The sequence below is a fragment of the Monodelphis domestica genome, chromosome 2 (assembly GCF_027887165.1).
Source record: "Monodelphis domestica isolate mMonDom1 chromosome 2, mMonDom1.pri, whole genome shotgun sequence".
NCBI lineage: Eukaryota > Metazoa > Chordata > Mammalia > Didelphimorphia > Didelphidae > Monodelphis > Monodelphis domestica.
The window spans coordinates 384,023,767-384,037,219 of record NC_077228.1 but is presented as its reverse complement, the minus strand read 5'-3'; the positions used below and the strand labels follow the sequence as shown (position 1 = coordinate 384,037,219).

General features: G+C 36.3%; 1 protein-coding gene across 1 annotated transcript in view; it reads right to left on the bottom strand.

Annotated features, from left to right (window-relative positions):
- The window catches only part of NT5DC1 (5'-nucleotidase domain containing 1), a 266,402-nt gene that overhangs the window by 43,936 nt on the left and 209,013 nt on the right, over positions 1-13,453 (bottom strand). Inside the window, exons 9-10 of the mRNA XM_007484456.3 lie at positions 4,694-4,812; positions 2,413-2,571 (exon numbers count right to left, since the gene is read on the bottom strand). Coding sequence (XP_007484518.2) covers positions 2,413-2,571; positions 4,694-4,812 — 278 coding nt within the window. The remainder of the gene's footprint in view (positions 1-2,412; positions 2,572-4,693; positions 4,813-13,453) is intronic.

The window sequence follows — 13,453 nt, the reverse complement described above, 5'->3', positions numbered from 1 at the left end:
AGGAAATTCCTGTCAATTTTTCAGAATTCCAATTCAAGTCTAAGCAAGTCAAAACTATATTTCTATAAACCAATAAAGGAACTACAATTGCTGCCTGCACATGCAGAAATGTAGAATTTATGATTCATCTAACTCATGGTCTATAATGTTAACTTGAGAAGGTCTGGCTAATTTTTTTTTAATTCCACTTACTGAGAAGTTATTGCTTTACTTGTGGTGAGTTAAATAACTGGAAATATGGTATGAAATAGTTGGGTGACCAAAATTTCCATTCACAACACAATTTGCATTTACCATCTGTGGTTTGCTGACTAACACATTTGGTTGGAAAGAAATAATCTCTATTTTTCTTAGCAATAATATAACAAAAGAATACTTCCCTTACTGTACCCTCCAAACACACACATACACACAAATACACACAACTTTCTGTTTGTCCTTTTTAGGGGGATGTTTCCCTCTTAGCGGGATAGTTAAGGATGTTTGTATCTTCTCCCTCTCCCCTCCCTGGTACAGGGAAGATTATGAACTCTAATGACTGGCTGTATTTACTTCCTAGCTTTGATGTTTTCTACTGGCCATGATTTTGGAAGCACACTGTCTAAAGGAATACAACGGACGCTGAGATTAAAAGCTGGGAAAATACCATAGAGGAATCTGATTGTTCTGGGCTAGGATTCTAAGTTTCTGTTTGTAAAAATACAACTAAACCAATAAAAAACAAGTCAGTTAATTCATTCATCCCAAATCTTAGAGCCAGCTACTCAGTTTTTCCTTATGTGACAAAGGATTTCTCAAAAGGTAACAAATAGGACCACAGGTAAAAATATATCTGCCAACAAACAATGGGGTTACAAATAACAAAAGGTCCTTTCTACTACAAACAAAACACAAATAAAACAAGAAGGCATTCAGTTTTGCCAGAATCATATTGGAACAGAAAATTACAAGAATATTCTGGAGTTTGGGGCCTTTGAAGAAAACATCTTTTCCTTCCCATGCCAGGGACATATCATCATTGTGCATTATATGTCTGAACACAAGCTGTTACTAATGAGCTAGGAGATGCCTTTCTAACCCTCTGGTGCCACTTGCCCCTCTAGCCTCTATGATTCTTTAGCTCCCTATATTGCTATTCAAAGACAGGCCCACCAGCAATGATACATTTTTTCAATGCCTCAGTTGGAACTGGGGGTTAAGGAAGGGCTATTTCTGATAACCCATCCTGTCCTCTCTTCATTCATTCATTTTTATATCAACCACAGCAGCATCAGGGGAGATGTCCAGTGTAGAGAAGTTGCCTCCCTTCCAGGGAAAAGCCACAGTTGTCAGACCCTTATCTGCTCTATTATTCGATATAAAAATGATCTCTTGTCCACTTTAATATTTCATAGTATAAGTTGGGGGGAAAACGTTAAATCAATATTCATTAGTAAGAAAATGAGTCTATGAAGGGGATACAGTCTGCATACTATTGTGATATTTTTTCCATTGCGGTTTCTCTCCTTGTCTTATTTTATCTTGCACTGCGCTTATTACTTCAAAACATTTCCCCCCTCCATATAAGGTGGTATGTCACAATGGATAGGGCAGAGGAAATGAATGAGAAACTGGACAAGACATTTGACCTCTTTGTGCCACAGTTTCCTTATCTGTAAAATGAAGAAATTGAACTCTATCGTCCCTGAGGTATCTTCTGGCTCTAAGTCTATAATTCTCTAATCTAAGTTCCCCTCTGCAAAAACCTCTGCAAAAACTCACTAAACCAAGAAAGCCATCTTGAACCTCTTTTTAACCTAAACAACACAAATCCTTACTTTTTCTCACCCTGAAGGAACTGAAGGAATGCTAAACATCTTTAAATTCTTCCCTATTTCAGTTTTTAATTCAGACCTGATTGAAACTTACTTTTAGCTGGAGGTTTCCTTCTATATTAATTATTATCACTACTTTAAATCTCACTGTTTCCCCACCCAAAGACACAATTTTTCTATTTAGAAAGGATATAGTTAACTTTCCAATAGTTCTCTATCTAGCAAAAGTTTGTTGGCTAATTAGAAAGCTTAATGAAGCATCTAAGTTAGTTAAATTTGACAAATGAAGGAACAGGGAATGAATTGCTTTCCTAGCCAAACAAAGAAGATATATAGTCACGTGATTCAGCATTTGGCTTCACTGGTATCCCTCAGTATGCATGTGGTGCCTCAGAAGAGACTGAAAAGCAACATTTAATGAGGAGAGGAATCAGGACTATGTCATGTTAACATCATTTTGAAATTATCAGTAAGATATGCTCCAGAATGCCAAGCTAACATAGAGATCACTTGCTAAAAGATTTTTTCATTCTTGGCACAAGTGGTCCCTAAGATATTTTAAACATGAAGGTTTTTCTTTCATGTAGGGAACTCTTACCTCATACTTTCCTTTCTTCTCCAAAGGTTCAGATTCATTCCTTTTAGGCACTATATCTTCATTTTCTCTGAGTTCTTCTAAGATGAGGACCGTCTCCCAGTTACTATAGTAATGGGCTGGGAAAATATCTGAATGCATGCTGTCACCAAAATAAACAACCTGTTGGTCAGACAGCAAATTAAAAATGGGCTATATGTTTGAGAAAGCCAAGTTCTCCTCTCCACACTCCCATACTGAAGGGAGGGAGGGGAAGAGAGACAGAGAGAAAGAGTCAGAGACACAAAGGGAGAAACACAGAAAGAGAGTCAGAAGAGAGAGAGATAAAGACAGAGATAAGAGAGACAGACAGAGGAAGAGAGATAGGAGAGAAACCAAGAGACAGAGAATACTTCCATAAAAATCTAAGGAAAATCCTCTCCCAAATGCCATGGAATGTAATATGTATTGGTTCTACAAATATTTTGACTTGGCAAATGATCCAACAGCCCTTACATCTTTGTGACCCTGGGTACTTTTCTTGCTTTGCCTTTTCAATGGAACTGCAATACCAAAGGGAAAAAAATACAGCATCTGTATGTTATTAAATCACAGAATCTCAGAGACCAAAGGAGCTTCTGAGGTTACTGTGTTCAACCTGGATCACTGAAGAAAAAAGGAATTCCCTATACAACATCCTGAATAAGTGATCAACCACTGCTTGAAATCTCCAGACACAGGGAATTCTGTACCTCCTGAAGCAACACATTTCACTCTGAGAAAGTATTAACTGTTAGTAAATCAACAGATACTTAGGTACCTGCCAACTGGAAGGCCTTGTAAGCAACATGGAGGAAGAGAAGATAATAATAAAAATTACTAAGAAACACCAATTGAAAGTGTTTGTGCAGTTTCAAAAATGTCATTTTTTTATAAAAGAAAAATTAAACTGCACAGAACATTTGTTTTAATTTGCAAAAAAGTCCCTTTTAAAATTTCAAAGCCAGAAAATTTTAAAACGTCACACTCATCAAATAAAATGATAAGCTAAAGAAGTTGCTAAAGAAACCTTATCACAATTAGTGTCTCTTTTATAAATTGCAAGAAGTTTTCTTACAAGGAATAAGACTTTTTTTTGATCTGGGTGATACATTTAGAAAGGAAATAGTACTTTTTTTTCCATTTTCCTCTAACAAACACAGCATTTTTCATTGTGATCAGGAAAAATGGAATAACTGCTCCTTTATTTTTTGAAGCTATTAACAAGATAGCAAGGATGAAAGGGATTGTAGACATCACTTAGTCCAATTCTCTCATTTTACGGAGGAGAAAACTCAGGACCAGAAAAATGTAATCAATTTGCCTAGGGTTGTACAAGTATTAACTAGTAAATTCATGTTCACAACCTTGGATTCCAGTTTTCTTTGCACAGAACTATGCTGTCTCTCTGTTGCTATCTTGTCTCTCTGTTGCTATCACATTCATTCTGGCCACTTCTAGCCAATGTTCATTAGACTTTGTTTCCTCCTCCTTGTTTAGAACATTTCATTGTTCCATAATACAGATGAGGGAATGCATCAACTGAAAGTAGTCCAGGTTTAGTCTGACGAGATGGTTGGGCTCAGTCCTGCCTGAGTCAATTAAATAATCAAAAGTTTTGATTTAAAATTCCTTATTGACCTATTTCTAGGTATAGTACAAAAACCCTGTTTATATCTTTTAAAAGGCTTAGGATAGGCAATAATAAAACTATTTTCCTATGTATTCATCCTGGCATGGATTCTTCAAGAGTGCTATTGGCACATGAGCTTCAGCAGACCGTACTGATTTGAAAAGGCTTCAGATACAGGTCAAGAAAATTACTAGGGGATAAATTTTAAGTTCCCTAGAGGTAACTTTTACACTTTTTATTTGTGTTCTCATGGGCAAGTATAGTATCTATCATGTACCATGTCACCAAGTAGGTGCTTAATGTTTCTTGATTAATTCTTGATTGTGGTTTTTATTAACTGAGAACCTACCTAGCTAAGGTTAGGCATCAAAAAGTAGAATACTAGGAGATAACATTTTTAGCTATAAGGACATATTATAAAGATTATCTACTAAGGTGTGGAAGGGGTCCTCAGCGGTGACAGAGTAGATCCTTTATATTAGGATAATAGATCTACAAATATTTAGGAGTTTTGAGATGACCCATCAGTGGATCACTGAAAGGTAGCTGACTGTTGAGTTATTGTTGTAGATTATATTTATTTGTTAGCACCTACAACTAGTTATCAGGGTCTCAAATTCCATTATAGGATACCTTGGGCTGTGCCTTGCCAGTCATCTTCTTGAGGAGTTCATACAGCTGGTCAGAATTTCCTTGGGAATACCAGCCAGGTTTATCTAGACTGGGCAGAGCATCTTGTTCTTCATCATCCTCTGAAATGACAAATGACAAAAACTTATCCTTGAAGGCAACTGGTCTTACTAATGAGGTAAACTGTTTTATCTAACTGCTTCAGAAGAGAGTATAAGAGGAATCTGGTGGCCTGATGGTTGGATAATTGAAAGGAGAGATAAAAGAATATAAGAGATTAAGAGGGTCTAGACCTGTGATTCCATTGTAGGAGAGTATTCACAGATGAAGAAATTCTCTCTGGCAATGTAGGTTGGCAATTTTGCTGAAGAATAGTAGTTATTGCTTCCAAAGGGCAAATAAAGTAAATGTACTGGCCTAGAGGAGCTGGCTGCTTCTTGTGTCTTTCCCTAATCAAAGGTAGGCAATACTGAATAGGATATCTCTAATCTTGGTGTCAAGTCAAGAAGCGTTTATGAAGCATCTTCTTTGTGCCAGATACACAGGATACAAGGAAAGACAAAAAGTCCCAGCTCTCAAGGTCACAGGTTAATAGAGGAGAAAAAAAATGCATGGAAGTATGTACAAATAAGCTATACAGCATACATGAGGGAAGGGTCTCCTTGGCAAGGCACTAAGATTAAGGAGGTCTTAAGGAGATTAAAGCTTCTTACAGAGGGGTTTGAAGAAAGCCAAAGGAAGCCAGAAGGTGAAGATAAAGGCAGGGCAGGGAGAGAATTCCAGGTGTAAAGGAGAACCAGAGACAAAACTGAGAGTTAATAAAGAACATCAATGAGGCCAGTGCCACTGAATTCTTGAGTACATGAAGGATAGTGAAGTGGAAGATTAGAAAAGTAGAAAGGGACCAGATTATAAAGGACTTCTAAAACCAAACAGGAGATTTTGTATTTGATCCTAGAGGTAATGGGGAGTTTCTGGAATGGATTTATAAGGTGGTGCAATGGTCAGATTTGCCCTTTTGGAAGGTCAATTTGACCATCGAGAGGAGGACAGATTGGAGTGGAGAGGAATGTTAGGCAGAGAGACTAAACCAGTGGAATATTGTAATGGTCTAGATGTGAGGTGATCATGATGAGGACCTGAACTATGGTGGTGGCAGTGCCAGAGGAGGAAAGGAGACATATAAGACAGAAATGACCAAGGCAGAAACAGCAGGACTCAGCAACTACTTGAACATGAAGGGTAAGAGGGAAGCATCTGGGTGACTGTATAGTGGGATCCTTGACAGTTATAGGTAACTGAAAGAGGGATTGGTTTTGGGAGAAAGATAGAGTTGTGTTCTAAGAAACCAGGAGCCATTGAGTTACTCAATGGAGGTGGAGGGGCACCTGGCAGCAGGAAGAATTGTGATGCATTGTCCAAAGTGCTATAACAGTAATAATAATAATCGTGATGATATTTATATAGCACCTACTATATGCCAGGCACTGTCTTAAACATAATAATGATAACTAACACTTATATAGTACCAACTATGTGCCAGGCACAATATTGAGCATTTTACAAATATCTCATCTGATACTCACAGCAACCCTGAAAGGTGGATGTTATTATTATGTCCATTTTACGGAGATGAGGAAACTGAGACAAATAGGGTAAGTGACTTGGCTATCACACACCTAGTAAGTATCTGAAGTTGGATATGCACTCAGGGTCTTGCTGACTCTCTACCCATTATGCTACTTAGTTGCCCCTAGAGCTGTGCTCCTAGAGAGTACTACCATATATAAGATCATAAACCCACTGAAGTATCAAAAAAGAATCATAGAATAATTAAGTAATAATAGAGTTAGATAGGACCTCAGAAATAACTTAATACAACCCCTTCATTACAAATAAGGAAAACCTACTCCTAGAGAGATTAAGTGATTTTCTCTATAGATACATAGGCTTTTTAGTGGTTCATTAGAGCCGGTGTCTTCTAGGTAGATTTTTTCACATGGCCACTTATTATGACATTAATCTACCATACATTTGCTCTGTATTGTATTTTAATTACTTATGGTCACTATGTTATGTTATCCCTGATTGATTACTTTTGGTATAGGTTGCTACTTCCATCACTAACTTTAACACTAGAAAAGAGGCAAAGAAAATTTATTTCAGTTGTTTTACTTTATAGATACTTCATATGGAGAAAAGGATTCTGGCTTAAACCTTAAAAATATATTGAGGATGGTAAATTTATAGGATTAATTTGAAAAGCTGAGGTAAATGATTTTCATAGTGAAGTAATAGTGAAAAGAACAACTTATGGTACCCAATGATTGCCAAAGTAAATCTACCCTTTCAAGACTATGATATGCCACCATTTCAAGGTAACTGCTACAAATATAGAAATATGGTACTGGATCTGGATTATGTCTATTCCGAGGCCATATTTAGTCAGAAAAGACCTTGTAGAAGAGTGCAATGACTTAAGTGACTTCCAAATCAATTCTTAAAGTAAACATCAGATAGAATTCAACAACTAAACTGTCTTCTGAAGTCTCTGGATTGATCTAGAATCTCCCCCAAAGAACTCTAGACCCATCTGGACAAAATAGTTCCTTTGTTTCCAACAATTTCATTCTAGTTTTCAAACAATCAGATTATTTGTATGCCCATGAAGACAAAAGAAATGGAATTGCACTCTTCCCATATTCTTTTCACAATACCCACTGTATCCTGTAAGTCAGGAAGTTATTTTTCCAGTTTAAGGAAGTCCATGAAAATGAGTAATATTACCGATAAGAAATTTGAGTAAATTTAAATAGGGTAAATATATTACCACTAGCTATATCGCCAATTAGACTCTATGATGAGATGGCTAATGTTACTTTTGATCATGATGAACCATTTACCATACTATAAAGACTTAATAAAGCTAAACCAGACCAGTAACTTCAATTCAGTGTGGTATTTAACCAAGAGAATATAGGATATATGTCAAAATATTCAATGTTCCCTTTGTTGTACTTTTTGCGGTAGTAAATAACTAGATACAAAGTAGATGCCCATTGATTGGGGAATGGCTAAAGAAACATTAATAACAGAATATTCCTATGCATTAAGAAATGATGAATAAAAAATTAGAGAAACATGGGAAGACTAAATATGAACTGGAGTGAAATAAGAGAATCAGAAAAAATGAATATAGGTACATATGTAATAGAAAAGGTATGTAAATATGTATATTTATCTATCCAGTCAAAAATACACATCTCTCCTTTTCTTGAAGAGGTGGATGATTATGGGTGTGAAAGTGTTTATAAAGTCAGACCTAGGTGATTTATTTATTGGTTTTCTTGAAAATTTCCTCCTCTTTTTCTTCTTAAGTCTTTGTTATAAGAGAGGATTCATTGAGATGTAAGATAAGGGACAGGGAAAGAAATGAAAGTGATATGAAATAGAATCAAGTTTTTCCTTATCTCAATTGATCTCCTACACAAGTGCCATAAACATACATTGTCTTCTCTCTCTCTCTCTCTCTCTCTCTCTCTCTCTCTCTCAATATACACACAAACACATATGTATAAATAAAAAAATCCACTGATTACATATATATGTAAGTGTTTATATATCTACATATAGACATATATAAATGTGTATATATATTCATGTCTATATCTGTATATCTATAGACTACATGCAAATGGATCCATGACAGAAATTAGGCAGTGATTCATTTTCTTTTCTATTTCTAATTTTTTTTCCATAAATTTTTTTCTGTCAAATACAGGGAACTTTGACTATACTTTCTGGATAGACATAAGTAGAAGAGAGGGAGAATAGATGTGGTATGCCTGAAAAATAGCAAGAAGGCTAGACTGGACTGAAGATTGAAAGAAGGGGAATGATGCTTAATGAGGTTGGAAGATATTAGGTGGGAGAATATGGTTAGACCTGGATTTTAGAAGTCATTTTGGCAACTGTGTGAAAAACAGACTGGGATAGAGAAAGACTTGCTTAAAAATTATTTTTATATGTAAATACATAAAAGTATATACACATACACACACACACACCCATACTCGGGATCTTTATATATGTGTCTGACATTCAATAGACACTTGCTAAAGGCTTATTGATTGATTAAATGCTTTTCCTCCATACATTCCCCCCCTCTCGCTTCCTTTCCATTCCTCACAGAGCTACCAAAATAATTTTCCTGTGTAGAGATTTGACCACATTATTCCTTTCTATATTGGTACAAACCTATAAGTCTCCATGATAATGCAATTCCATTGCAAACTGAAGATGAATTGCAAAATGAATGTTCAAAGCAACAAGAAAAGTCTGTAGATGAAGAACAAAACTGAGATTTGAACAAAAAAGAAATATAGGCACCTATTGTCCAAGTATGCCAACAAAATGCGAACACAGGACCAAGGGTCATGATAAAAGTGGGTAATGAGATCTACCCAGCTCTTATTGATACAGGAGCAACTAAATCTGTTTTAAAAACATTTCCTGAAGATAGCCAAATCACAAATAATGGGGGCTACAGGGAAAAAACAGAGAGTACCAAAACTAAAATCAAAAATGGTAACTCTAGGACCCCTAACAACAGAACACCACATTCTTGTTAATCCCAGAATGCCCAATCAACCTTCTTGGGAGAGACTTTTTGTGTAAAATTGGAGCAACTATTCAATGTGATAAATCAGGGAAAATATTTCTACATCTACCCAAAGACTCTTTAAAATATTATCCATTGCTGTTCATGGGGCAAGTGGATGATGAACAAGTTCAGAATGAAGGTACAATATTTGAAATACCAAATGATATACCCGAAGGACTTTGGGCTACACATTCTTCAGGTGTAGGGATTCTAAAGTCAGCAACACCAGTAAAAGTAGAAGTTAGAGAAGGAACACCACTAAGGATACCACAATACAAACAAAGTAAAGAAGCCATAGATGGAATCAACCCAATAATCCAAAGCTTGTTGGATCAGAAAATTTTAATCTCAATAATTTCAAAATATAATACACCAATAATACTCATAAAGAAAACAAAATGTGACTCTGAAGGAAAAGTTCAATGGAGACTGCTCCAAGATTTAAGAGCAGTAAATAACTTTGTGAAAAAGTACCATGCAGTCATTCCAAGCCCATCTAAAATAATTTCAGAAATCCCAAGTAACTCTAGATATTATACTGATGTTGATCTGTGTAGTGCTTTTTTTAGCATTCCAATTGCAAAGGAAAGCCAAAAAATCTTTGCTTTCACTTGGAATGGGACTCAGATGACATGGGGAAAATTACCAATGGGATTCTGTGATAGCCCAACAGCATTTTGCCAAATCTTGCAACAAGATTTAAAGAACATCCGATTCAAGGAAAGCAAAATCGTGCACTATGTGGATGACATTCTTCTTGCATCCCCATGTGCTAAAGTTTGTTACCAGGCCAGTAAAAAACTCCTCCTAGGGCTATATAAGAAAGTCCAGAGGAGATCTATTAGAGGCAATGAAAAGTTTTTCAAAAAAGACCAGATACTTGGGGACAATTTGAGAAATTGAGACAGGAAAATAGGGAACATCCATCAAAGTTCCTCAATAAGAGTTATTGAAGTAGCAGAGGATGTGCTTGGATTTGAAAATTTAACTGAACAAAATCTCCAACACGTAAGGAGACAATTTGTGAAAGGCAGTAACACACCTATAAGATCATATTTTAAACTTCAATGCCCAGCCTAGGAAACACTAAGTCTGGAAGATTTAAGAAAAAACTGCAACTTACATATTTTCAGGTCATAAAGAAATCCTAGAGGAAAAGGATAAAATAATCAAAGAGCTTAAAGATAAGCTCAAGGAGGCAAATAGCTCAAGTAAACATACAGAAATTGAAGAAATAAAAAATCTAGCCACTCTGCAATCATACAAACCCACAAGAAATTACACACAAAGCAATCAAAGGAGAAATGTACCCAGATGTTTCCTCTATGGAAAAATGGGTCACATGTTTCAAGACGGTTATTTAAAGGCACAATTATTCCAAGCTAATAACAAATAGAAGTCCTGGAAAAGCAATGTAAAGTATAGCAGCAATAATACACAAACACCAAATGTTGTGATTGTAATTGCAAGAATTCATTGCAAGCACCAAATTTTGAAGCCATGGAGAGATACATCCAACAAGGAGCAAAACCACGTTATTCACAATCTCAGGTGCTGCCAAACAAAGTCAGTTATGAAGCCAGGTACATGGGGTAACATCAAAAAGGAAAAATGGGAAAGAAAATAGGAAAAATAAAAAGGAAGGAGACTGCATGCAGATAGAATTTGGGGTTCCAAAAGCACAAAATAAAACTAAAGAACAGATAAAAGAAGAAATCCAATTAGAGAATGATGTAAATAGAGATTAAAGAAAAATTTTTTGGAACAGTGGAACGAGCTACAAAGAAAGAGGAAGGAACAGAACTGTCAATAGTTTGTAATATACAAACTGCAAATGAATTAATTGAAGCACATGAGCAAACAACAGAAGGGTCCAATGGGGAGGAAAATGCAATAACAGAAAACATTCAAATTAGCAGACCTGGAGACAATGACACTGAAGGCAAGGATATTACAAAAGAAAATACCAATAACATAATAGAAAAGTCAACCTTAAATCCTTATGCAGAAGAATTCTAACCAATAGTAACTGCACAAGAAAAAGCAAACACAAACATTATTATGCTATCCTTAAGTCTTCTAGTTGGCTCACCAAAACTAATATTTATTGGGAAAGATGGGGAGGATATGAAAAATGGGGGATATGGAAGGTTTGTAGCAGGGTATGGAGGAGTTGAGGGGAGAGAGGGAATATTGTTCCTGGTGAAGCAAGGGGGAGAGAGATGCCCCCTGCAGAGAGGAAGAATCAGGAGTCCGATAAGGACTGTTTGTTGTTGAATGACTGAACTGATATTCATCTCTCTCTATGCCCCAGAAAAGATAGTCCACTTATCTGACTGCGAATTCAAATAATATAAAGTTTAATAACCAGTTGGGATTGGAGAGATATCAGGAAAGAGGGGCAAAGGAGGTCCCTATATAAGGTTGGAGTCTGTCTCAGCTTTTAGAGCTGAGGCCAGGCCCCACAGGCTGGTGGAGGGTTTCTTCCACTCCTGTCTTCTGTGCTAGTTTTGTCAATTTCAGAATCTTAGCAGTAGACAGAAAGCAAACAAGAACAGTCCTAACTTTCAGAAGTGATTGGGCCTGAATCTTTGGGCTGAACCAAGAAGAGGTACTCCACTCCAGACTGGGCTGCATGAGCTCCTCCCTCCTCCAACACCAGGAAGGAAGTGAAGCCCGGCAGGAAGGAAGTGCTAGTCACAAGACCCAACTGCCACTTCCAGTTGCCCTTCCCCCACCAACTGTCAGTCTTGTTTCCTTTCCACACCCTTTAGCCCCACACTTAAAGACCTCCACAATTTTGTTCCAGACTTCTTTTCTAGTTGTATTTCACTGTGCTGTCCTTCAGATACTTTTTATTTCAGTCAAATTTGGGTACCATTTATTCCCCAAACTTGTCTTGGTCTCTCTGCTGTGTGCATTATTTCCTACTACTGAAATTCTCTTCCTTGAAGGTACTGATAATCTCCCTCAGGAAGTCTTTCCCTTATCCTCCCTGATTGAAAGTTATCTTTCCCATCCTATAGTTCTTTCTTTCTTTTTTAAACCCTTACCTTCTGTTTTAGAATAGATCTTAAGTATAGACTCTAAGGCAGAAGAGCTTTTAAGGGACTAAGCAATTGGGGTTGAGTTGCCAAGGGTCACACATCTAGGAAGTGTCTGAAGTCAAATTTGAACTCAGGATCTCTTGTCTGGACACAGGGCTGGTTCCACATCCACTGAGTCACCTAGCTACACCCCCCACCCCCCACAACCCTTTCCAGTATTTCTTAGAGCATTTTGTATAGATACTCCTTTTCTCATTTCTTCATTCTACTTTATATCTATTTGTCAACATCTCATCCCTCCGATTGTCTGGGAACTGTTTTTTTTTTCAGCTTTCTAGTCCTCAGAGTTTCTCCATATATAACTGAAAAACTGACCCCCCCCCCAAAAAAAAAGGAAGAAAAAAAACTTGGAAATAGAAAAGAAAGGGGAACTGGAAAAGGCCTATTATAGGAAGTGAGATATGAGTTGAATTTACTAATTAAAAAAACATTTTATTAATGTAATCAGGGAAAAAGCATCTACTACAAAGTAAATCAGCTAAAAAATAAACCATTTACTCATTCATTCATTACTTAAGAGTTAATAGAAACCAGGGAGTGGTTTTTTCCCCTTTCTGTTTTCAATTTTTTTGTTTTGTCTTCATAAAAACTTTTCTGCTGAATAAAGGAGAACTTTTTAGTTTCTAAAGAGGAAAAAGTGAAGACAGTTGAGAGAATTAAGAAATAGTAAATAAAGTGAATTTTAGAGATCAAACAAATTTTATTGGTGAAGGGGGAAGTGAAAGCTGATAATTTCTGTAGACTATTTGTAAACAATAGAACTTTGGGGTTCTACTATACTACTGTAAACAGATTCTCACTCCCATCTTAGGCAAAGTAATTTATATTTCTATACACAAAATTATTTTTCTACTTTTTTCACTTCTCATCCTATATTATTTTGTAATATTTTTCATCTTTGCTCCTAAGAATCTTAGCAATACCCTTTTATTTTATTTCTCCACTGATAAATAGTTGATTTAGATGTTTTAAAAAGGAGACAGCATAGTACTG